At 52.9% G+C, this 25,035-nt stretch overlaps 1 protein-coding gene across 2 annotated transcripts in view; it reads right to left on the reverse strand.

Moving 5' to 3' along the window:
* The window catches only part of BCAS4 (breast carcinoma amplified sequence 4), an 89,755-nt gene that overhangs the window by 17,368 nt on the left and 47,352 nt on the right, over window positions 1–25,035 (reverse strand). Inside the window, exon 4 of one of the 2 annotated variants that reach the window (XM_025399710.1) lies at window positions 24,837–24,971. The exons of the other annotated variant lie outside the window; for it this stretch is intronic. Within the exon in view, the coding sequence (XP_025255495.1) occupies window positions 24,837–24,971 (135 nt within the window). The remainder of the gene's footprint in view (window positions 1–24,836; window positions 24,972–25,035) is intronic. 2 annotated transcript variants of the gene reach the window in all.

Below are 25,035 nucleotides of genomic sequence, written 5' to 3' on the forward strand. Positions count from 1 at the left end.
ACGCCATTCTCCTGCCTCAGCCTCCCGAGTAGCTGGGACTACAGGCGCCCGCCGCCTCGCCCGGCTAGTTTTTTGTATTTTTTAGTAGAGACGGGGTTTCACCGTGTTCGCCAGGATGGTCTCGATCTCCTGACCTCGTGATCCGCCCGTCTCGGCCTCCCAAAGTGCTGGGATTACAGGCTTGAGCCACCGCGCCCGGCCACAAGTATATATTTTTATTTATTTATTTATTTATTTTGAGATAGAGTCTTGCTCTGTCACCCAGGCTGGAGTGCAGTGGCATGATCTTGGCTCACTGCAACCTTGGCTCACCACAACTTCCGCCTCCAGGGTTCAAGCGATTCTGCTGCCTCAGCCTCTGGAGTAACTGGGATTACAGGCATGCACCACCATGCCTGGCTAATTTTGTATTTTTAATAGAGACGGGGTTTCACCATGTTGGCTAGGCTGGTCTCAAAATCCTGACCTCAAGTGATCTGCTTGCCTCGGCCTCCCAAAGTGCTGGGATTACAGGCATGAGCCACTGCGCCCGGCCAAAAGGTCATTTAAAAATAAATAAAGCACACAGAAGGTGGCAGATGCAAAGTACAGGGGGAATAACACAGATGACAATTGTGTTAAATAGTATCAATAATGGCACTTTGAGAGGCTGAGGTGGGCAGATCACCTGAGGTCAGGAGGTAGAGATCAGCCTGGCCAACATGGTGAAACCCTGTCTCTACTAAAAATACAAAAAAAAAAAAAAATTAGCCAGGTGTGGTGGCATGCACCTGTAGCCCCAGCTAAGCAGGAGCCTGAGGCAGGAGAATCTCTTGGACCTGGGAAGGGAGGTTTCAGTGAGCCAAGACTGCACCACTGCACTCCAGCCTGGGTGACAGAGCGAGACTCCTGTCTTAAAAAAAAAAAAAAAAAAAAAAAAATCAATCATGATCAATAGTAAGTACAATAGCAGCTCCCCCTTACCCTGTCTCGATGATTGCACACTACAGTCCTCTGCAGGGATATGAATGGTGATCCCATTTTATAGTCACGGAAACCAAGACTCAATGGGGCTTAGGAACTCACCTCCCAGCGTGATGCTTCTACGACAGACTGGGTCGGCCTCTGGAGTGTGCAAACCCAGGTAGTCGGGCCCAGGCGTGGGCTACCGCTCTGCTATCTCTGTCTTGAAGTACTTTTTTTTTTTTTTTTTTTTTTTTTTTTTGAGAGGGAGTCTTGCTCTGTCACCCAGGCTGGAGTGCAGTGGCCCAATCTCCACTCACTGCAAGCTCTACCTCCCGGGTTCACGCCATTCTCTTGCCTCAGCCTCCAGAGTAGCTGGGACTACAGGCACCCACCACCGCGCCTGGCTAATTTTTGTATTTTTAGTAGAGACGGGGTTTCACCGTGTTAGCCAGGGTGGTCTCGATCTCCTGACCTCGTGATCCGCCCGTCTCAGCCTCCCAAAGTGCTGGGATTACAGGCATGAGCCACCGCGCCCGGCCTGAAATTCTTAATAAGTTTGACAAAGGGGCCCTGCCTTGGCACTTCAAACTGTCACCTGAGATCTGTGTGCCTCCAGGATGGTGTTCTTTGTCCTCTGCTATCAGTCAAAAGGATGACTCCAGGGAAGCTCCATGGATGAGCCCTGGGCACGGAACAAGGGACAGCATGGCACTGGTGCTCCTGGCTGAGAAAACACCGTGGGACAAAGGGCGGAGGTGGGAACGGTGGTAGAATTTGAGGGGGGCACATGAGCAGATGGATTTGGCTGGAGCTAGGATTGACCCACTTGCAGGACAGAGCAGCAAATGGAAGAGTCCTCTGTAGCCCAGGGCAACAAACCAACAGCTGTGCCCAGTGGCCTCGCTGGGTTCAGGGGTCCCCCATCACACTGAGATCCACCTCCCCAAGGGAGGCAGCTTTAGGCCCAGATGCCTGCAGTCAGTGTCCAACCTCCAGATCAGTCCCCTTATTCCATACCGACAGCTGGCTGTAGTCCAACCACCAACCACTGTCACATCAGAGTCATACATTTCTCACTTTGATGCTGAATTATCAATAGAATCCTTGAAGGTTTTGTTGGCCGGCCTGGAAGGTGGTTGGCTCCACAAAAAAGTATTGAAAATAGCACCAACTAGGCCAGGTGCGATGGCTCATGCATATAATTCCAGCACTTTAGGAGGCCGAGGCAGGTGGATCACTTGAGGTCAGGAGTTCAAGACCAGCCTGGCCAACATGGTGAAACCCCATCTCTACTAAAAATATGAAAAATAGCCAGGCATAGTGGCACACACCTGTAGTCTCAGTTACTGGGGAGGCTGAGGCAGGAGAATTGCTGGAACCCTGGAGGCAGAGGTTGCAGTGAGCCAAGACTGCGCCACTACATTCCAGCCTGGGCGACAGAGTGAGACTCCGTCTCACAAAAAAAAAAAAAAAAAAAATAGCACCAGTTAGCTTTGGGAAGTAAACCTGACCTACCATGTTGTCAGGCTGCACAAATACTACTCAGAGAAGCCCAGTTCCTGATACAGGCAGTTGTTATCCATTCAAGAAACAAGCCCTGGCCAGGCGCAGTGGCTCATGCCTATAATCCCAGCACTTTGGGAGGCTGAGGCAGGTGGATCACTTGAGCTCAGGAGTTCAAGACCAGCCTGGCCAACATGGCAAACTCCATCTCTACTAAAAATACAAAAAGTAGCCTGGAGCGGTGGCACACACCTATAATTCTAGCTACTCGGGAGGCTGAGGCACAAGAACCTGGAGGTAGTGGTTGTAGTGAGCTGAGATTGCACCACTGCACTCCAGCCTGGGTGATAGAGTGAGACTCTGTCTCAAAAAAAAAAAAAAAAAAAAAAAAAAGCCCTGAGGGCAAAATGAGAGGCAGCCTGGAACCAACAGGTGCTCAGATGCCTCCTCCAAGCCCCTGGCCAGCCTGGAGAAATTCCTTCCCTAGAGCTGTGCCCCCTACCTATGGAGAAGCAGAGCCCAGGTGCAGCTGAAGGACCTGCTTCAGAGACAAGGCCTGGACTGTCCCCTGTGTCCCTTCTCCCCCATTCCAGGCCTCCAGGGAGCCTTGGCAGCCTCTTCTCAATCTCCCCCTTTCCTCAGACATGGGGGGTGTCCTTGGAGGTCTAAGAAGGAAGAAGGAAGAAGGAGGAAGGAGGAAGGAGGAAGAAGGAGGAAGGAGGAAGAAGGAGGAACGAGGAGAAAGGAGAAGGAGGAGGAGGAAGGAGGAAGACGGAGGAAGGAGGAGAAAGGAGAGGAAGGAGGAGGCAGGAGGAAGAAGGAGGAAGGAGGAACGAGGAAGAAGGAGGAAGGAGGAGAAAGGAGAAGGAGGAGGAGGAAGGAGGAAGAAGGAGGAGGAAGGAGGAAGGAGGAGGAAGAAGAAGGGAGAAGAGAGAAGGAGGAGGAAGGAGGAGGAAGGAAAAGAAGAGAGAAGAAGAAGAAGAAGGAAGAAGAAGAAGAAGAAGAAATGAATGAACAGCCTAGTTGAAGAAGAAGAAGAAAGGAATGANGAAGAAGAAGAAGAAATGAATGAACAGCCTAGTTGAAGAAGAAGAAGAAAGGAATGAACAGCCTAGTGGCTGTGATGCAAACATGAAGCAGCCAGATAAGGGGAGGGAAGCAGGAATGAGTGGCTAGGCTGGGGCAAGGGGCTGGAGGGGAGGAGATGGGAAAGGGAGCTGGAGGAGTCGCTCCAAGGATTCCAGGCCTTTCTGCACCCAAGCCAAGGAGTAGGCAGGTCACCTGCCCCTGGCATGGACACACAAAACAACTGCACCCCCCTCACCTGCCAACCCCATCCCTCTGTCAAAGCTGATATTCTAAATGTACAAAGGACATCTCAGAAGACAGACCATCCATGCTGGACAGAGGCCATCTCGCCTTCAGAGAAACACTACACTCTTCTCATTTCACTCATGGCTGCTGCAAGGCTCTGGTCCAGCCCCTCCACCCCAGGGCCACACTGGGCTCCACACAGAGAAGGCCCTGGAGCCCTCCACAGCTGCAAAGACAGAAACGATAAGGGAACAAGATCCTGAGCCTGCTCCCTTGTCCATACCCACACCGATGCTGCAGCTGATCAGCCCCTCGCCACGCAGGGAGCTCGTCTGCCCCATTGGCTGCTGCACCCTTGGCCCAGGACGGCATCTGCCGCATGGGAGACGCCTAATCCATGTGAACTCAGACCTCGGACCTCTGGGCCTCCTGCTCCCGGGTGACTTCATTCGGCCTCATGGAGACACAATGCTGGATGCCTCCAGCCCTGAACTCCACGCTCAAATCTCCAACTGCTGCTTGACCACCCCAGCAAATCCTGTTGGCTCTGCCTACAAACGTATTCAGACTTTTTTTTTTTTTTTTTTAACTTTAGAGACCGGGCCTTGCTGTGTCACCCAGGTTGAAGTGCAGTGACACAATCACGGCTCACTGCAGCCTCGACCTCCTGGGCCCAAGTGACACACTATTTTCTTTTTCTTTATTGTGTTTTTTTTGAGATGGAGTCTTGCTCTGTCGCCTGGCTGGTGTGCGGTGGCATGATTGTGGCTCACTGCAACCTCCGCCACGGGTTCAAGCAATTCTCCTGCCTCAGCCTCCCGAGTAGCTGGGATTACAGGCACATGCCTTCACTTCTGGCTAATTTTTGTATTTTTAGTAGAGACGGGGTTTCGCCATGTTGGCCAGGCTGGTCTTGAACTCCTGACCTCAGGTGATCCACCCTCCTGGGCCTCCCAATTACTGAGATTACAGGCGTGAGCCATTGCACCTGGTTCAGACTCTCAATTCATGTAGCAACTTGCACAAATCTGCAGGGAAGTGTGCTGAGTGAAAACAGCCAATCCCAAAGGGTTACAGACTGCACCATTCCATTTATAGAACATTTTTGAAATGGCAAAATCTTAGAAATGGAGGGCAGATGAGTGGTAGCCAGTGGTTGGGCAGGGAGTGGGGGCACAGGAAGGGTGAGGGTGGTTATAAAGGACAGCACAAGGGACCTGGTGGGACCCTGCTCGGTGTCTTGGCTGATACAAGTAAATTGTATGGAAAGGGTACAAACGTATAGGACTTATGCCACATACAAATGAGTCCACGTCGGACTGGGGAGATCTGCATCAGATTAACAGGTCAGATTCATGCTGCTATCCTGCTTGGGATATTGTGCTATGGTTTTGAAACATGTTACCACTGGGGACAATTGGGCACAGAAAGGGGTCTCTCTGTGTTCTTTTTCGAGGCAGGATCTCACTGTCGCCCAGGCTATAGTGCAGTGGTGCAATCAGAGGTCACTGCAGCCTCGACCTCCCAGGCCCAAGCAATTGTCCTACCTCAGCTTCCCAAGTGCCTGGAACCCCAGACACATGCTACTATGCCCAACATTTTTTTTTTTTTTTTTTGAGATGGGGGTCTCCCTAGATTGCCCAGGCTGGTCTCGAATTCCTGGGTTCAAGCGATCCTCCTGCTTCAGCCTCCCAAAGTGTTGGGATTACAGGCGTGAGCCATTGCGCCCGACCTCTCCATGTTATTTCTTCTAATTGAATGTGAATCTACAACGTTCTCAAAAGAAAAATTTCAACTAACACGCACGCACATCCAGAGTTGGCTACACCTCCCACCTCCACCTGCCCCCCTCCTGTTCCAGGCCACCAGCACCTCTCCTGGACCATCGCAGCGGCTCTAAGTCCCCTAAGCTCCACACCGCACACCCGGCATCTTCCCTCCACATACAGCAGGGCGGTCCCAGGAAGACAAGGGCTGAGCAGGTCTCAGAGCCTCCAGGCTGAGTCTCCCACTGGCCCCAGGGCCTGCTCCCTCCACTGCCTGAACTCCTTATCCCCAGGTCCTATTCTTCCCTCCCCCAGGGCACCAGCCACCTGGCTCTCAAGTCACCTCCCCAGAGGCCCTCCCTGGCCCCCTTGCTCCTCCTCCTCAGACACCTCTCCTTTCCCTTCCTCACAGTGCTCTTCCTGGGGTACATCACGCACTAGGCCACTGCCAGGGCCGGGAGCAGGCGGCCTCTGCTCCTTCCACACCAAGGGTCTAAACAGTGCCTGGCTCACACGGTGCTTCAAAAATAAGTGCAGTTGGCCCTCTACATCTGTGGGTTCCACATCCATGCATTCCACCAACCATGAATCAACAATCTTCAAAAGCGAGGCTGGGCGTGGTGGCTCAAGTCTGTAATCCCAGCCCTTTGGGAGGCCAAGGCGGAAGGATCACTTGAGCCCAGTTCAGACGAGCCTGGGCAACATAGCAAGGCACTGTGTCTGCATTAATAATAATAATAATAAATTAGCCAGGCATGGTGGCACACACCTGTAGTCTCTCAGCTACTTGTGGGGGCTGAGGTGGGAGGATTGCTTGAGCCTAGGAGGTCAAGGCTGCAGTGAGCTGAGATCTCACCACTGCACTCCAGCCTGGGTGACAGGGCAAGATTCTGTCTCACACGATAATAATAACAATAATAATAAGAGCAAGACACTGTCTCTACAAAAAATACAAAAAGTTAGCCAGACGTGGTGGCACATCCCTGTAGTCCCAGCTACTCAGGAGGCTGAGGTGGTAGGATTGCTTGAGCCCAGAAGTTTGAGGCTGCAGTGAGCTATGATCTGTGTCACTGCACTCCAGCCTGAGTGAAAGAGTGACTGCCTCAAAAAAAAAAAAAAAAAAAAAAATTCAGGAAAAAAAAAAAGGGTGGTTGCTTCTGTACTGAACATGTTCAGATTTTTGGTCATTATTCCCCAAACAATACAGTATAACAGCTATTTATATAGCATTTACTTTGGTTTTTTGTTGTTGTTTTTGAGACAGTCTTGCTCAGTCACCCAGGCTGGAGTACAATGGCACGATCTTGGCTCACTGCAACCTCCGGCTCTTGGTTTCAAGTGATTCTACTGCCTTACCCTCCCAAGTAGCTGAGATTACAGGTGCTTGCCACCATGCCTGGCTAATTTTTGTACTTTTAGTACAGACAGGGTTTCACCATGTTGGCCAGGCTGGTCTCAAACTCCTGACCTCAGGTGATCCACCCACCTTGGCCTCCCAAAGTCTTAGGATTACAGGCGTGAGCCACCAAGCCCAGCCAGCATTTACTTCGTATTAGGTATTATAAGTAATCTAGAGATGATTTAGAGTATAGGGAAGGATGTAAGTTATATGCAGATTATCTCCATATATTCTTTATATTAGAGACTCAAGCACCCATGGATTTTTGATAACTGACAGGAGTTCCTGGAACCAAGCCCCATGGATACCAGGGATGACTGTATTAACTTGAATGAATGAGCGAATGAATGAATGGGTGGAGGTTTGGCAGCAGAGTTAAGTCTGGCCCAGGGGCTGGAGTCGCTAGTTCTCAGCAGCTTCCAGAGCAGACAAGGAGGCTAAGAGGGTACTGTGCAGGTACAGAACGGGCATGGAGGTGGGTGGAAGGAGCCTCCAGGCAGCACAACTGGGGGGGTGGTCTCCAGGCTCAGGAGCCCTAGAGACAGAGGGAAAGAGGAGAACACCCTGCTGGCTGAGCCACCCTCACCCCCACCATGGACATTCTCAACAGAACCAGAAACTGGGGACTTCCGGTAGGGAATAACTCACTTCTCAGGGTCTCCTGGGGGTGCAGGCACAAAGCCTTAGGGGATTCCCACCACCTTCCCATTCCCTCGGTGAGACTCACATTGCTTATGGGAATAAGGGTGGGAGTGGAGGTGGGGGTCACAGAGGACCTTGCATTTGCACGTTGACATCCCCCTGCAAAGCCCCAGAGCTGCTAGCATTGAGAGCAGAGTCCCTTCATCCAGTGCAATAAACTGTCCCGTTTCCAAATCCCTCAGACGGCAGCAGTCCCCCTTTCTAGCTGTGTGACCCTGGCCAAGTTACTAACCTCTCTGTGCCCGTTTTCTCATCTGAAAATGGGGGCTAATAATTGCTCCTACCTCACAAGGCATTATGCCCATATAATGGAAAGTGCTTAGAAAATAGTGTTCAGCCGGGCGCAGTGGCTCACGCCTGGAATCCCAGCACTGTGAGGCCGAGGCAGGCAGATCACCTGAGGTCTGGAGTTCAAGACCAGCCTGACCAACATGGGGAAACCCCATCTCCACTAAAAATACAAAATTAGCCAGGCGTGGTGGCGCAAACCTGTAATCCCAGCTACTCGGGAGGCTGGGGCAGGAGAATTACTTGAACCCAGGAGGTGGAGGTTGCGGTAAGCCGAGATTGCACCATTGCACTCCAGCCTGGGCAATAAGAGTGAAACTCTGTTTCAAAAAAAAAAAAAAAGGAAGAAAATAGTGCTCAATGAGTGAAGGCTAATTTCATTCTTTTTTTTTTTTTTTTGAGGAGGAGTCTCGCTCTGTCGTGCAGGCTGGAGTGCAGTGGTGCTATCTCGGCTCACTGCAAGCTCCGCCTCCCGGGTTCACGCCATTCTCCTGCCTCAGCCTCCCAAATAGCTGGGACTACAGGCGCCCACCACCTCGCCTGGCTTTTTTTTTTTTTTTTTTTGTATTTTTAGTAGAAATGGGGTTTCACCATGTTAACCAGGATGGTCTCGATCTCCTGACCTCGTGATCCACCCGCCTCGGCCTCCTAAAGTGCTGAGATTACAGGCGTGAGCTGCCGTGCCTGGCAGCTAATTTCATTCTTAACAGGGCTCCCTGAATTCATATGCTTTTATAATGCCATCATTAGCTTGTGAACAGCCCAAACGTACAATGTTATAATGTTGCATTTTTAGTAATTAAATACATTCAGTTTCAAAATGTGAACATTTAAACTAAATCACAATTATGGGAGCCAGTTCTGATACTGCTTCGATGTTTAACTTACAAGGAGGCTTGAAAATTACAAATGCCAGAACATCTCTGAGCCACTAAGTGATGAGACTGATCAGTCAATCAGAGGGCCTGGCACATAGTAGGTGCTCACTAAATGCCTGCTGGTCAGAGAGTGAGAGGTTATAGGATGTCACATGTCAGGCACAAAGATGCTGGCAGGCAGCCCTGCAAGCAGCACCCCCGCATGTCTCTCCAAGCACTGACCGCTGTCATCTGAGCCCCTCCTGCCCCGTACCAATGCACACACTTCCAGGGGCACTGCCCAAGGCCTCTGGAGCCAGGTCCAGGCCAGCAAAGAGCTGCCAGACACAGAAGGGACAAGGTGGCTGGAAGACTGTGATCACCAATCCTGGTCAGGGTGGCACCTCGAAACTGGTGCTTGGGGATGCCCAGCCCTGAAACAGCCACCTCCCTGCTCCAGCTTCTCACTCCATTTAAAAACCAGCATCTCCCTTACCAGCTGAGGTTCCCAGGTTAATTATTAGGATTCCCTAAGTAGCAGGAACTTTGACCTTGACTTTGGGCCTGGCAGCATGACAAAGTGTGACGTTATCAGCCAGAACAGTCATTGGCATGAACTCACTGCCTAATGAGACACGGTTTATCTTCCCAGCAGAAAGTTGACCAGGAACAGAGCCAAGTACTTCCCAGGCTCTGTGGGCATCAAAGGGATTGCACCTTTTCCAGACCTAATCCACAGCTGCAGGCAGCAGGCAGGAGTCTGCACTGACAATCGACTTACCTCTGCACATTGCCTGATTCCAGAACCTGCGTTCCGACACCGACCATACCTGCCATCCCCTGCTGGGCCCAACCTCGCTCAGGAATGCCTGCGACCCAGCAGCCTGTTGTGGGCTGTGCTGCGAATGCCACCCCAGTGCCACACATGGGCCAGGCTCTTCCCTCCCGCAGGCCTTTCCCGGCCTATCCTCTGCAGCTTCCCCTGAGCTCTTTCCTCTTTTTCTCTGTGAGGCATGGAAGTCAGATGCATGCAGCCCATCTTGTTATTATCTGCTGATAGTTTCTGCCTGTGAGTTTTATTCTCCAGACAGACCTAAGCCCAGGCAGGGACCCAGGTCCGTCATTTATTCATCCTCAGGTTCATGGCTGTTGCTACTAACAGTTCCCACGTACCAAGTGCTACTCCCTAGTGACACAGTAAAAAGTGTCCCTGGGGGGCCCTCCTGTGGATGCACTTATGGCCTGATGTGGACATCAGGGCTCAGAGAAGGGCAGTGGGTATCCACAGCCCAGCCTGGCTGGCCTGGCTCAGACCTGCCCTATCCCCTCCGGCCCACACCCGTCCCCTTCCAGTCTGAGGAGGAGGGGGTCCCAGGAAGGTCTCTTGGAGGAGCCAGAGATGCAGGTGGCGGTGGGGAGTGAAGGGGGATGAAAGGATTGTGGCCTGGGGGGCAGGAAGCACAGTGAAGGTTTGTGATTGTGTGGGTGACACACGGAGAGACATGGGACAGAGACATGGCAAGAGAGACAAGGATGCAGAGTGGCACAGATAGGGATGCAGAGGCAGAGACAAGCAAGATGAATGCAAGAGACATGGATTCAGGCAGTGACACAAAGATAGAGACAGACCAGAATACCAACAGAGATGGAGACAGGAAGAGAAGAGAGGCAGCAGGAAACAGAACTGCTGGGGATGCAGAGCCAGAGGCCGAAATCTCCACCAAGCAGGAGTCGGGGTGAGGGTGGGGCCTAGCCTGGGCCCCTCCTCCAGTGGTCAAGATGGAATAGGGGGCTGAAGATGGGAGGAAGTGGGAGAGGTGGGACCCAGAGGGGGACCCAAGACACCCCCGGTGGGTGTGCCCAGGTGGACGTGGCTAGTCCAACCCCTCATGACCCAGCATCGCTTGAGACATCACGAACCTGGCCATCCCTGACCACCCACATGTTCCTGGCATGAGCAGTGCGGAGGGGTTGGCCCAGATAGGCAGCAGCTCAGAAGCGAGTGAGCCACTCCATTCAATTCCTGCAGGCGAGATCTGTGGTGGCTGACATCTGCACATGGCAGGAAGCCGGTGATAGGTTATTCTGTAAACAGCAGCTTCAGGACTTGGCTTTGGCAGCCTTGAAGATGTCAGAGACACACATAGGGTGCCACATGGTTGGGGGGTGGGTAGGAACAATCAGCCCCTTCAGAGAGAGCTGTCTACAAAAGCAATCCTTGCAGCCCACCCTAACTGAGCACCTACTATGTGCTAGCGCTGTGCCGAATGCGTAAGTGAATCACTTCAGGCAGTGTGGAGCTCAGGACTGCAGGCTCTGGAGCCAGGCAGCCTGGGGGCACCTCTTCTACCTCCTCCCACTGACTGTGGCGAGAAGCTCCACCTCCTGCTGCCTCAGTTGCTCTTTATAAAATGGGGCCAGTGATAGCAACTTGCCTCACTACGTGACAGCTAAGCAGGTGAGCAATGAGGTCAGCGCAGAGCGTCCGGGTGCCTGCCTCGTGTGAATACTCAGCAAAGCACGCCACTCGCCATAACTTACGCATCTCAGCTGCTAGAACAGTGCCTGCATCAGAGTACTGCTACATAGAAGTTTCCAAATGAAGAGCAAATCACGCACGTTCAAATGCTCGACCTGAGGCCATGAGGCTGGAGAACTGCCACCCATTTCACAGAGGGGAGGGTGAGACTCTCCCAAGGCCATGGAGCTAGCCAGCAACACCACCAAGATACAATACCCAGGACTGTTTGGCTCCGGAATTCATACTTTCCTATATTTTTAAACTTTTTATTCTTTTCCATATTCATAAGGAAACTTTTTCATATTTATAGGAAACATAAAAGCAATGAGGGGACTATGATGAGTCTCCAGGTACCATCGCCCAGTCTTGACAGCTGTCACTCTTCTGGGCCAGTGGTCCTTAACTCGGGGCAATTTTGCCTCCAGGGGACAGCTGGCAATTTATGGACTCCTTTTTGGTTGTTACACTGTGGGGAGGGTGCATCTAGCGAGAAAGGCCAGAGATGCGGCAAAACACCTACCAGTGCACAAAACATCCCCCAATTCACAAAACACCCCCCAGTGCACAAAACACCCCCCAGTACACAAAATATTCCCCAGTGCACAAAACACCCCCCAGTACACAAAATATTCCCCAGTGCACAAAATGGTCCCCACAGTAAAGAATGACCTGGCCAGGCGCAGTGGCTCAAGCCTGTAATCCCAGCACTTTGGGAGGCCGAGGCGGGTGGATCACGAGGTCAGGAGATCGAGACCATCCTGGCTAACATGGTGAAACCCCGTCTCTACTAAAAATACAAAAAACCAGCCGGGCGTGGTGGCGGCGCCTGTAGTCCCAGCTACTCGGGAGGCTGAGGCAGGAGAATGGTGTGAACCCGGGAGGCAGAGCTTGCAGTGAGCTGAGATCCAGCCACTGTACTCCAGCCTGGGCGACAGAGCGAGACTCCGTCTCAAAAAAAAAAAAAAAAGAATGACCTGGCCCCAAATGTCCACAGTGCTGAGGTTGAGAGCCCTGGTCTGCATCCTTGCTCTTGATTATTTCCCTCCAAACGCTTTAGGAACTGGATCTGCAATCTTAGGGGCAAATGGGGTTTGCATTATGATATGAGGAGCTGCGAGAGGCAGAGTTTCTCTATGATGAGTGACCCTGAAGGTGACATTCCAATTAGAAAGGAGGGTGTTGGGCTGGGCGTGGTGGCTCACGCCTGTAATCCCAACACTTTGAGAGGCCAAGGCAGGCGGATCACAAGGTCAGGAGCTGGAGATCAGTCTGACCTACATGGTTAAACCCCACCTCTACTAAAAATACAAAAAAATTAGCCAGGTGTGGTGGCACGTGCCTGTAGTCCCAGCTACTCAGGAGGCTGAGGCAGGAGAATCGCTTGAAGCCGGGAGGCAGAGGTTGCCGTGAGCCAAGATCGCACCACTGCACTCCAGCCTGGGCAACAGAGTGAGTCTCTGTCTCAAAAAAATAAAATAAAAAATAAAGAAAGGGGGGTGTTGGCTGGGTGAGGTGGTTTACACCTGTAATCCCTTTGGGAGACCGAGGCAGGCAGATAACTTAAGGTCAGGAGTTCAAGACCAGCCTGGCCAACATGGCAAAACCCTGTCTCTACTAAAAATACAAAAATTAGCCAGGCGTGGTGGCGGGCGCCTGTAATCCCAGCTACTCAGGAGACTGAGGCAGGAGAATCGCATGAACCCGGGAGGCGGAGGTTGCAGTGAGCTGAGATCGCACCACTACACTCCAGCCTGGGTGACAGAGCGAGACTCCATCTCAAAAAAACAAAAGGAAAGGAGATGTTGTTGACTGCATCCATTAACACTTCATGTAAGACAAAGAAAACATCATCTGTTTGGCTCAAAAAGTAGGAGTGCCAGGTGGAAAGAATTTGGGGGGTGTAGAGGGATCCCACCAACTGCCTCCCTTGGTACTGCACCCAGAACCCCTTTTGAGAAGTGAACCCAGGCCAGCCGTGGGCCCTGGCACCTCTCACATCCTTGATGACGTCCCCCACTGAGGAGACTCAAATGCCAGGCTGGGCGGGGAGAGGTGGGTACCCACCCACGGGTTCATGTTCTGGGTCCTCTGGGCGCTGCCTGGTCACTGCAGATCATTGCCAAGGCCCAGATGCAGGCCCCTGAACCAAGGGCCCTGAGGAGATTTATTCGAGCCTCTCAGATCTGTTTTCAAAATCAGTTGATTTCAGAGAAAATCTGCATCCGCTCTTTTAAAATGTGCAAGGCCTCGGCCGGGTGCGGTGGCTCACGCCTGTAATCCCAGCACTTTGGGAAACCAAGGTGGACAGGTCACTTGGGGTCAGGAGTTCAAGACCGGCCTGACCAACATGGCGAAACCTCATCTCTACTAAAATTACAAAAATTAGCCAGTCGTGGTGGCAGGCACCTGTAGTCTCAGCTACTCGGGAGGCTGAGGCAGAAGAACTGCTTGAGCCTGGGAGAAGGAGGCTGTAGTGAGCTACGATCGTACCACTGCACTCCAGCCTGGGCAGCAGAATGAAACCATTAAAAAAAAAAAAAAAACCACAAAAAGCGCAAGGCCTGGCCACTCTGGCCACCCTGGTCTCTGTTCCAGGCTTCAGGCTGCAGCTGAGGGCCCTGCCTCCCCTGCTGGTCACAGCCCCAGCCTGGCCTCTCTGCATCACTCAGGCCCTTGCCTGGTCTCAGTGAGTGTTTGAATTTTGATTCCTGGGATGTGAAGAATGTGGGACTCTGGAACCAAATGGGCCAGGCCCTGGTTTTGTTAAAATGTTCTAACTTCTGATCCTCGGTGTCCTCACCTAAAGAGTGGGGATGGAGACAGTTACTCTGTACCAGGTGGCCTGGGGATGAACCAAGTAGGGCAGTTTAAGTGCTGCTTGTGGCGGCCCAAAGTCGAGCCCAGAACACTACAGCAGCATCAGAACTCTCATCACCATGGTGAAGACAAGACACAGGCCCCGCCCTTGAGCAGCTCTCAGTCTAGGGGAGCAACAGGAGCAAATGCAGATGAAGCCACGTGCCAGCCAGGGAATGAACGAGGGTTTGGGTTTGGGGACGCCAGAGGAAGGCTTCCCGGGGTGGGACCGTGTGACCGGGACTTTGAACAATAATGAACATTGCCAGGCGGGGAGCGGGAACGGTTTTCCAGGGAGGGGGACTGGCATGTGCAAAGGCGGCAAATGATGTCCAACAACCCCAGGATGGCAGGGCTGGGCCCAGGGCGCTACTGCCCCAGGGGGTGCCCCTGATGGTGGTGCTGCATTGAGAGAAGGGCATGATGAGGGTCCCACCAACCAGGGCAAAGTTGGGGTGCTTCCACATAGGACCGAACACACAGCTCCCCCCAAAATGAAAACCTCTTGTTGTCGGAAGGAACTTCCTCCCCTCTCATCCTCAAAATCTCAACAAGAATGAAATGCCTGAAAAACACAATTTGATTCCCAAACCAGCCTGCCAGGAACCCTCCATCCCCCTACAGCACTCCACCAAAGACCCTGAAGGAAACAGCCTGGGAGGTCTCTGGGAGCCATGGGGAGGGGGCTGGTGGGTGGGGGCTGGGACCCGGCGCCCCTCGCCTCTCCACAGTCGTGGTCCTCATATTTGCCATCTGCTCCTGCTGCATTTTTACCGCAAGGGCTGATGGGGGCAGCAGGAGAAGCAGCGGCTGGTTCAGGGCCGGGAGAAGGCGCCTCACAATTTCCTCTCCCTTCTCGTTTGTGTCTTACCCAGCCTCCACCACCAGATAAAGCCGAGCCCGTCGGCCTCCTCCCCGAGTCGCCCCCTGCAGGGGGATTCTGCAGGGGAGGGGGGGTGTCCTGAGAGACCCCGCCCCTTCCTTTGCAGGGCTGGGCAGGAAGGGAGAGGAGGCGAGGGGAGGGAGCTAGGGGTCCCTGGGGGAGGGGAGCACGCTGAGCCTGGCACTGAGGACTCCTGCAGGCAGCCCGGGCAGGGCAGCTCCGCCCACGGCCTCATTACCTCCCTTTCAGCCTTGAAAATCCTCTCCAGCCTTCCAGTGCCTGGACACGCCCTCTAAGAAATCTGGGAGGCAAAGCCATCCACTGAAGCCATCCACTGATGACTATTTATTGACCACCTACTATGTGCTCTACCAGGGGAAGAAACTCAAATGCACCAGCAGGCACTAAGAGTGGGCACAGCGGGCCAGATGCTGGCTGGGCAGGGATGCTGCTCAGGGGCCCACTTGGACCTCTGCTTCTTCATGAGAAGCCACAAGGGCAAAGTTGGGGTGCTTCCAGATAGGGCTCAACAAACAGCACCCCCCCACCCAAAGAAAAACTACTTGTTGTCAGAAGGAACTTCCTCCCCTCCCCTCCTCAAAATCTCACATAAAATTTGCTTTTTGGCAATTAACTCAAGTTAAATGTATCCATATACCACGTTGGCCAAAGAGCAAGTGCGGTTGAGGCAGAACTAGCCCAAAGATCTCGAGTTTGCAGCCTTGGCAGTCGAAGTTTCGGTCCCTGCCCTTGGGAAGCTCACAGAGGGAGGTAGAGACACACGCTGACCAGCTGACCAAGGTCAAAGCTGGATCAAATCCCAGCTCTGCCAGTTATGCCGTGTGGCCCTGAGCAAGTGAACAGCCCTCTCTGAGCCTCAGGTCCTTTCTTTGTAAACTGGAATAATAGCATCTGCCTCCGGCGTTGTTATAGGAAATTGAGATGAGGCACAGAAAGCCCTTCGTATACAGTAGGGGCTCAATACAACTATTGGCTGTTAGTCATGCTGCTGTTTAGAGTTGAAGAGTTCCAGCCAGGGCTGGTGCAAAAAAGTGGAGAAGATGCCTCTCTACTCCTCCCTGGTCCCAAATGTTCCACAGTGGAGGGGACGAAGTGGTACAGGTCATCAGCCTAAAGTCCAGAGCTGGGGGTATACTGGGTGCAGCCCACAGTACAACAGAGTTTTATTTATTTATTTTTTTAGTTTTTAGAATAGGCCGGCCGCGGTGGCTCAAGCCTGTAATCCCAGCACTTTGGGAGGCCGAGATGGGCGGATCACGAGGTCAGGAGATCGAGATCATCCTGGCTAACACGGCGAAACCCCGTCTGTACTAAAAAAATACAAAAAACTAGCTGGGTGAGTTGGCGGGCGCCTGTAGTCCCAGCTACTCGGGAGGCTGAGGCAGGAGAATGGTGTAAACCCGGGAGGCAGAGCTTGCAGTGAGCTGAGATCTGGCCACTGCACTCCAGCCCGGGCAACAGAGCGAGACTCTGTCTCAAAAAAAAAAAAAAAAAAAAAAAAGAATAGAGACAGGGTCTCACTATGTTGCCTAGGCTGGTCTCGAACTCCTGGGCTCAAGTGATCCTCCTGCCTTGGCCTTCCCAAGTGCTGGGATTACAGGTGTGAACCACTGCTCCAGCCACAACACTTTTTTCCACACAGTATTCAACAGTTAGAAAAATACTGACTTTTTGACATGAGAAGATTCATTAAAAAAAAAAAAACAAAAAACAAAAAACAAAAAACCCTCCAGATGTCCAGCTTTCTCCCCCATACAGGAAAACCTGGTGACTGCTGGTCACCATTTCTGTGAGGCTGGTGCCAGGCAAGCTTCACTCCTGTACATGAGGCATGGGGTCTGCAATTCGCCACAGTCCCCACCACTCCCTCCTGTCTCATGCCCCAGAAGACTCACTCACTCACTGCTGTTACCAGATCACCCTGGGAGCGCTGCAATTGTGGGACCGGGTGACATCTCATACCCTGCCTGTCCTGGCTCTGCTTTGCTCCAAAGCCACCCTGGCTCCCCTCCAGCCCCTCTGCCCATCTTTCTTTCTGGGAAGGTCTCAGCAACCATGGTCTCCCCAGGCCTCTGCTGCCCTGGTGGGGGTAGGGGTGAACAGGTGGGCCAGGTAGCCCCAAGACCCAGCCAAGCTTCCCTCCGCCAGGGCAGCACCGTTCTGTAAAGGAGTCAGGAGTTGGCCCAGTGAGCTTTGCTGTCAGCCAAAGAGCTTCCCTGGGAAGCACCGCATTCTTCTCCATCAGAAAAATTAATCAAAATGACACCTCGTGAACAAGATGTTTTGGCGGCAGAAAACAAACAGTGATTTACAACAAATTAGTGAGGCTGTTCTGTGCCTCTGGGCACGTGAGCCAGGAGGAGGGCCGGCCTGGCACGGTCAGCAGGAAGTTGGCCCGGGCCAAGGGGACACCTGCCGTGGCCTCTGTGTACTTCCGAGGTCCACAGCCCGCAGGGCTCCAGCCCCATTTCACACTTTCACTTCCGCACATGCCTGAAACCATCTCCAGATGTGAGGGGCCCTCCACAGGCAGGCGCTGGGCTGATGGCCGCCCCCTCCAGCAGGGTCTCAGGGACATTTGTCTGGAAGACCTGGGCCCCTTTCCGGAGCCTCTTTTCTTTCCTCTGATTGGACAAGGGCCCTGAGACCTGGCGAGGGGAGGATTCCAGAGAGCTCAGGGCACAGCATGAGGTACTTCCAGGGGAGGAAACATTCCAAACAGCCGAACCTGCAGCCTGGAGGGCACCCACGTGCCCTGCTCAGCTCTGGTGTTCAAGTCCTAAAATGTCACAGACCCTGAACACCAGCCTGAGCTCAGAGCAGAGAAGGAGCCCTGGTTTCTCGCCAAGTGAAGCAAATTCGACCAAGTCACTCCCCTGCTACAAACACTTCCACGGCTCCCGTCGCCCCTAGAATAGTGTTAAATTCCTCTGTGTGGCCTTGAGACCCCGCACAATCTGGTCCCTGCTACCTCCCAGACCTTATCTCTCTCCACTCTGCCCTGACTCGTGCAGGCAGCCCAGCTAAACTGGCGATTCCTCAAGCACCAAGCTCAGGTGCGTTGCAGAGATTTTGCAATTGCAGTTCCCTCAGCCCAGAGCACTCTTTCTTCTGACTCCATACCGCCACTTACTCATCATCCAGCTCTCAGCTTCCACGGCCCCTCCTCAGAGGCCACTCCTGACCCCTCAGACCAGGGATCCTTTTTAATTTTTGTACATTTTATTTTGTAGAGACAGGGTCTGTCACCCAGGCTGGAGTGCAGTGGTGCAGTCTCGACTCACTGCAGCTTTGAACTCCTGGGCTCAAGCAATTCTTCCACCCCAGGCTTTCAAGTAGCTGGGACCACACAAATGCACCACCATGCCTGGGTAAAGGGCCCCCTTTAGAAACAGCCATCTAACTGGATTTTCTGTTTTTTCTTGTTGTTTTTTGAGACAGAGTCTTGCTCTGTTGCCCAGGATGGAGTGCAGTGGTACAATTATGGCTCACTGCAGCCTTGACCTCCTGTGCTCAAGTGATCCTTCCACCTCCTGAGTAGCTGGGAATACAGGCATGCACCACCATCCCTGGCAAAGTTTGTATTTTTTTTGGTAGAGACGGGGTTTCGCCATATTGCCCAGGCTGTAACTCCTGGGCTCAAGTGACCCACCCATCTAGGCCTCCCAAAGTGCTGGGATTACAGGCATGAGTCACCATGTCCACCTGTAACTGAACTTTCTTTGAGTTTGGTCATTGTCTGTATTCTTGCACCAGACACAAGCTCCCTGAAGAGATCACAGCTCTCTACCAAGGCAATATGTGATGGAAAGAAGAACGTGGATTCATATCCTGACGTCCAACTGTGTGATTCTGGGTAAGTTACTTACCTTCTCTGTGCCTCAGTTTCCTCACCTGTAAGATGGAGATAGAAATAGCACCTCCCTCGTGGGATGTTATGAGGATTGACAGGCTGAAAACAGTGCCTGGCACAGCAGGGCTGGCTCTGTCAGCTGCCCCGTGATTCCCGCTCACCGCTGAGCACCAAGTGTTGAGTCTGCCCTGGACCACTCCATTACTCACAAGCAAAGCCGGCTTTTCAGCCAGGTGTGGTGGCTCACGCCTATAATCCCAACACTATGGGAGGCCGAGGTGGGTAGATCCCTTGAGGTCAGGAGTTCGAGACCAACTTGGCCAATGTGGCAAAACTCTGTATCTACTAAAAATACAAAAATTAGCCTGGCATGGTGGTGCATGCCTGTAATCCCAGCTACTTGGGAGGCTGAGGCAGGAGAATCACTTGACCCCAGGAAACGGAGGTTGCAGTGAGCTGAGATCACACCACTGGCTGGCTTTTCAGGTGGCCGATGCTCTTCCGCTCCACGCTCGGAATCCCTCCTGAGAGTTCTGGAGCTTTTCTCCTCTGCTTTAGCGTGGGCCCTCATCATTTTCCATCAAATCCAAACTAGTTTTCTAGCAAGCAAAGCCTCTCACGAACCTGCCCATGCGAGCTCACTGACTCAGTCAGACTCTCTGAGGCTTTTTTTTTTGAAATTTAAAGATATTATTTTAAGCTGGGCGTGGTGGGTCACACCTGTAATTCCAGCACTTTGGGAGGCTGAGGTGGGCGGATCGCCTGAAGTCAGGAGTTCGAGACCAGCCTGGCCAACATGGCAAAACCCTGTCTCTCACTAAAAATACAAAAATTAACCAGGCGTGGTGTTGGGCGCATGTAATCCCAGCTACTCGGGAGGCTGAGGCAGGAGAATCGCTTGAACCCAGGAGGCAGAGGTTGCAGTGAGCCGAGATCGCACCACTGCACTCCAGCCCGGGCGACAGAGTGAGACTGTCTCAATTAAAAAAAAAAAGACCCCCCAAAAAAAGACAGACTGAATGTGGCCAGATCATGCAGCCTCTTGCAGGCCATGACAAGGAGTTTGGATTTTATTCTGAAGTCACTGAGAAGCCATCTCGGAACAATTCAAAATAACTTTAGGATCTCAAAAGATATCATCTTAATAACACCTAGTAAATTAGAGATGCGGTCTCCCCATGTTGTTCCCAGCTCAAGTGATCCTCCCGCCCTGGCCTCCCAAAGTGCTGGGATTATGGGTGGAAGCCACTGTGCCTGGCTAAGAGACTTGCCCATGGTCACACAGCTAAGACATGTCACAGAAGCTACAATGAAAGAGAGGTGCAATTTTTATTAAAACCTCACAATGTTATAACGACCAATATAAAAGCATAACTGAAAACTTTTCATTTGTACAGAACAGCATGAAAATGTGGACTTTTGTACCACGAAATACATATGTCATAGCACGGCCCTGCGTACATTTTGGTGGCTGGGCGCCAAGGGCCTGGGGCACAGGCTGGCTCCGTCTGTGGAGCAAATGCCTCTTTCTCAGGCAGCTCAAAGGCGGGGCTGAGAGGCCAGGCTCCAGTTGGAAAGCTGGCTGAGGGGAACACTAGTATCCTCAGGTCACTTCCTGCACCAGACCCCTCGTGTCAGCCCAGGCCACAGGCCATGTCCACGCCGGCACCAAGTCACCCGGGCAGCGGGCAGCCTGCCCTCTCTGGGGGCTGGGCCTCTGGCGAGTGGTGTGGCTCCCCACAGGGGCAGAACCCCATGCCAGCATTCCTGTGGGGCCACCCAATATCCCTGTCTCACCTCAGCCCTCTCCACTCCATGGACCCTTTGGAGACAGCACGGGTGGGTGAGGAACAGACAGCCCAGGGGCGCCACACGGCCAGGTCACCCTGAGTGGCTGCTGTGTCTGGATGGTCACTGTTCGGGCCACCCGGGGTTGGGGGAGGCCTCAAACACCTGCCTCAGGGGAGCAGTGGGGTCCTGGGGGAGGTACCACGAGAGAAACCAAAGCTCTCCGAGCCCCTGGCTGCCTGGGCCCCTCGGGCCTACACTGGGCATTGGAACAGGCCCCGGGAGAAGGGCTTGGTGGAGATCCAAGCCCTTGGTGGAGGCTGGAATGTCAGCCTCTGAGGGTGATGGCCGTTCAGGGTCACAGAAAGGAGGTGTCCACCCTGGGGGAGGAGGCGCTGAGGGGAACTAACTAGAGACGGCACAGAATCCCAGTTTTGAAAGAATCAAGATGGAGGACACTGAGAAGGCCTGGGCGCCCTACAAGGACTCCCACCTCCCAGAGAGCAGGTCTGGGGGTCAGGGAGGGCACAGAATGGGCCAACGGGGTGCAGGGCACCAACTCTGGGCCCAGACATCACAAGTTCAAATCTCAGCTCCACCACTTCCTGCGTGGGGCAACCCTCAGTGACTCAGTTTCCTCATCCGTAAAACAGGAACAATGACCACACCCTCTTCACAGGGTGGGGTGTGAGGCGACTGCAGAGTCGGCCCCAGCAGCAACGGTGATGGTCATCATTCTGGAAGGGCCCCTCCAGCTCACACCCTAGAGCAGCCACAGCCCTGGAGCCTTCAGGTCTGCACACGCATGCGCACACTTGGCTGCACCGCCTCCCCCAGACAAAGCCCTCGTGGGGCCAAGAACAACACACCGGGGTTGCTGAATGACTCACCCACCCCTGGCCAGGACGCGCTTCCTGGAACAAGTTACCACAGGTAGGTCTAGGGGGCTCTCCAAGGCTTAGCAAGGCCCAGTGTGGCAGAGAGGAGAGGGTGCAGGTCCCAGCATGCCCCAGCCACACCCCGGGGGGATGCCACATCCCTGCAGCAGGGGTGGTGGGGGGACCTCAGTTTCAGAGCTCCACAGGCCTGGATTCCAAACCCAGCAGTGACCCTGGATAGGTGATTCTCCGTCTCCAAGCCTCAGTCTCTGCCTCTGTAAATGGGAACACTAGCACCAACCTCATGGGGATGACTGCCGACTGCAAGAAGTGTATTAAATGACAGGCAGGACCTACTGTTATGATACTTGGGTCCTAACAGGACATGGACAGCCAAGGTCCTTTCTGCCCCGATGTGTCTTTAAAAAAAAAAAAAAAAATTTTTTTTTTAAATTTTCAGAGAGGGTCTTGTTCTGTTGTCCAGGCTAGAGTGTAGTGGCATGATCAAGGTCCATTGCAGCCTCAAACTCCTAGGCTCAAGTGATCCTCCTACCTCAGCCTCCTGAGTAGCTAGGGCCACAGGTGCACGCCATCACACTTGGATAATTTCTTGTAGAGATGAGGTCTTGCTTTGTTGCCCAGGCTGATCTTGAACTCAAGCAATCCTCCCACCTTGGCCCCCCAAAGTGGTGGGATTATGGCCATGAGCTACCACATCTGGCCCCTAATGTGCTTTTTTTTTGTGAGACAGGGTCTCACTCTGTTACCTAGGCTGAGTGCAGTCATGCGATCTCGGCTCACCGAAACCTCCACCTCCCAGGCTAGGTTCAAGTGATCCACCCACTCAGCTTCCCGAGTAACTGAGACCACAGGCATGCGCCACCATGCCCAGCTAACTTTTCTATTTTTTGTAGAAATGGGGTTTTGCCATGTTGCCCAGTCTGGTCTCGAACTCCTGGGCTCAAGTGAACCACCTGCCTTGGCCTCCCAAAGTGCTGGTATTATAGGCATAAGTCACCGTGCCCAGCCCCAAATGTGCTTTTAAAGCCATCAGTGGGAAAACTCACTCAGGAATGGTCACTGTAAGTTGAGGGAGAGGACAAAGGATGCAGCTCATGACTTCATTGTCTTTGGAAAGCAAAGAGATGGAGTTTGTCTGAAGAGGGGCAATCCCAGAGGGCTTCTCACAGGAGGTGTCTTTAACCTGGGCTCTGAAAGATCAAGAGGAGTTCCTAGACCATGAAATCTGAGAGGCTGCTGTCCAGCTGTTACAAGCTTGGGCAAACCATTCATCTGGAAGCAGGCAGGTGAGTAGCACGTGCCTCAGGCAGGTACAATGAGGCCAGGAGCCTGTGACGGGAAAGCACGTGCCCTATCAGCATTTCAAGTCGCACTGTTTAAATATATCGCCTGGCCAAATAGAATGAGTTGACATGGGCCAAATTCTGCCCACAGGCAGAACCCTGACACTTTCTGAATTTTCATTTCCTCATCTGTTAAATGGAGATACTATTAATACCCAGCACACAAGATGGCTGGGAAAGGTAAATGAATCACTGCATATAAAACGCCTAACGCAGAGCCTGGAACCTGGTTAGCACTCAACAAGGCCAGGCGTGGTAGCTCATGCCTGTAATCTCAGCACTTTGGGAAGTCAAGGCAGGAGGATCACTGAAGTCCAAGAGATGGAGACCAGTCTGGGCAGCAAAGCGAGCCTCTGTCTCTATAAAAATAAAAATTAGCCGCCAGGCGCGGTGGCTCACGCCTGTAATCCCAGCACTTTGGGAGGCCGAGATGGGCGGATCACGAGGTCAGGAGATCGAGACCATCCTGGCTAACACGGTGAAACTCCGTCTCTACTAAAATACAAAAAAAAAAAAAAAAAATTAGCCGAGCATGGTGGCGGCCTGTAGTCCCAGCTACTCGGGAGGCTGAGGCAGGAGAATGGCGTGAACCCAGGAGGCGGAGCTTGCAGTGAGCCGAGATGGTGCCACTGCACTCCAGCCTGGGCAACAGAGCGAGACTCCGTCTCAAAAAAAAAAAAAGAAAAAAAAGAAAAATAAAATAAAAAATTAGCCAGGTGTGGTAGTGCATGCCTGCAGCCCCAACTACTTGGGAGGCCAAGGTGGGAGGATCACTTGAGCCCAGGAGTTCCAGGCTGCAATGAGTTAGGATCACGCCTGTATTCCAGCCTGGGTGACAGAGTGAGATCCTATCTCAAAAACAAAAAGCACTCACTAATTGGGCTGTTGTGATAAAGTAGAGATAAGGTGTGGACAGGCAGGAACAGTGGAGACAGGGCAGTAGTGGGGATACCTGCAGGCAGAGCCCAAGGAGCCACAAGAGGCCCCACTAGGTGACACCTTTCCTGTGAAGGGCAAGTCACCAGAAACAGGCACTCCAGGACCTGACCTCAGACAAGTCCCCTTATCTCCTTCCCTGAGCCTCCATCTTCTCAACTATAAAATGAGGGTGATTAGCCAGGCATGGTGGCCCATGCCTGTAATCCCAGCACTTTGGGAGGCCAAGGCAGGTGGATTACTTCAATTCAGGACTTCAAGACCAGCCTGGCCAACATGGTGAAACCCCATCTCTACTAAAAATACAAAAATTAGCTGAGCATGGTGGCACACACCTGTAATCCCAGCTACTTGGGAGGCTAAGGTAGGAGAATCACTTGAACCCAGGAGGCGAAGGTTGCAGTGAGCTGAGATCACGCCACTGCACTCCAGCCTGGGTGACAGAGTGAGACCCCATTTCAAAAGAAAACAAAAAGGACACATGATCCTTCCTTCCTTGCGGGGCCATGGAGAGGATCCCAGGACGACAGAGGAGAGATGAGGAAGAGAACGGCCTTTGCAGGCCATAAACCCATCCCCCTTCCCCTGCTCCTTGAGGCTGACTCCTGCCTCAGGAAGGGGAACCTGGCCAGAATTCTGGATGTCATCTTGGTCACTGTCCCTAAGTGTGCAAGGATGGGCAGGAGGATGGGAGCTGTTTCTGCTCACCACACTAACCTCAGATGGCACTCAGCAAACAGTAGGTGCCCAATAAATGGTGGATGAGCACACAAACCATCGCAGCCCGGGGCTCACAGGGGACAGAGAAAGGCTGAGGTGTCTGGCTGCCTGTACCCGTTTCCTGTCTGCAGAAGTGAAATGTGCCCCCTGAACTTGGCTTCCTGCGCGCTCCTCCCTATGCTGGGGTCTGCGGAGGGAAGGGGGAGCAGCCCTCCCCTCACTTCTTGGGTCAGGATACTCACGTTCCTGAAGGAGGGGAGCCCTGCGGATCCCAGCCACCTCCGCAGGGCCTGCGGGAAGGCCCCATGGTCCCGCTCAGCCTGAAGCACGTCCGCTTCCAGGAAGGCGACATGGTGTCCAACCATCTTGACGAAGGCCTGAGAGACACGGAGAGGCCATGATGCCACATCTCTGCAGGCTGGAGCCCATTCCTGGCCACAC

Source organism: Theropithecus gelada, chromosome 10, assembly GCF_003255815.1.
Source record: "Theropithecus gelada isolate Dixy chromosome 10, Tgel_1.0, whole genome shotgun sequence".
NCBI classification, from domain to species: Eukaryota; Metazoa; Chordata; class Mammalia; order Primates; family Cercopithecidae; genus Theropithecus; species Theropithecus gelada.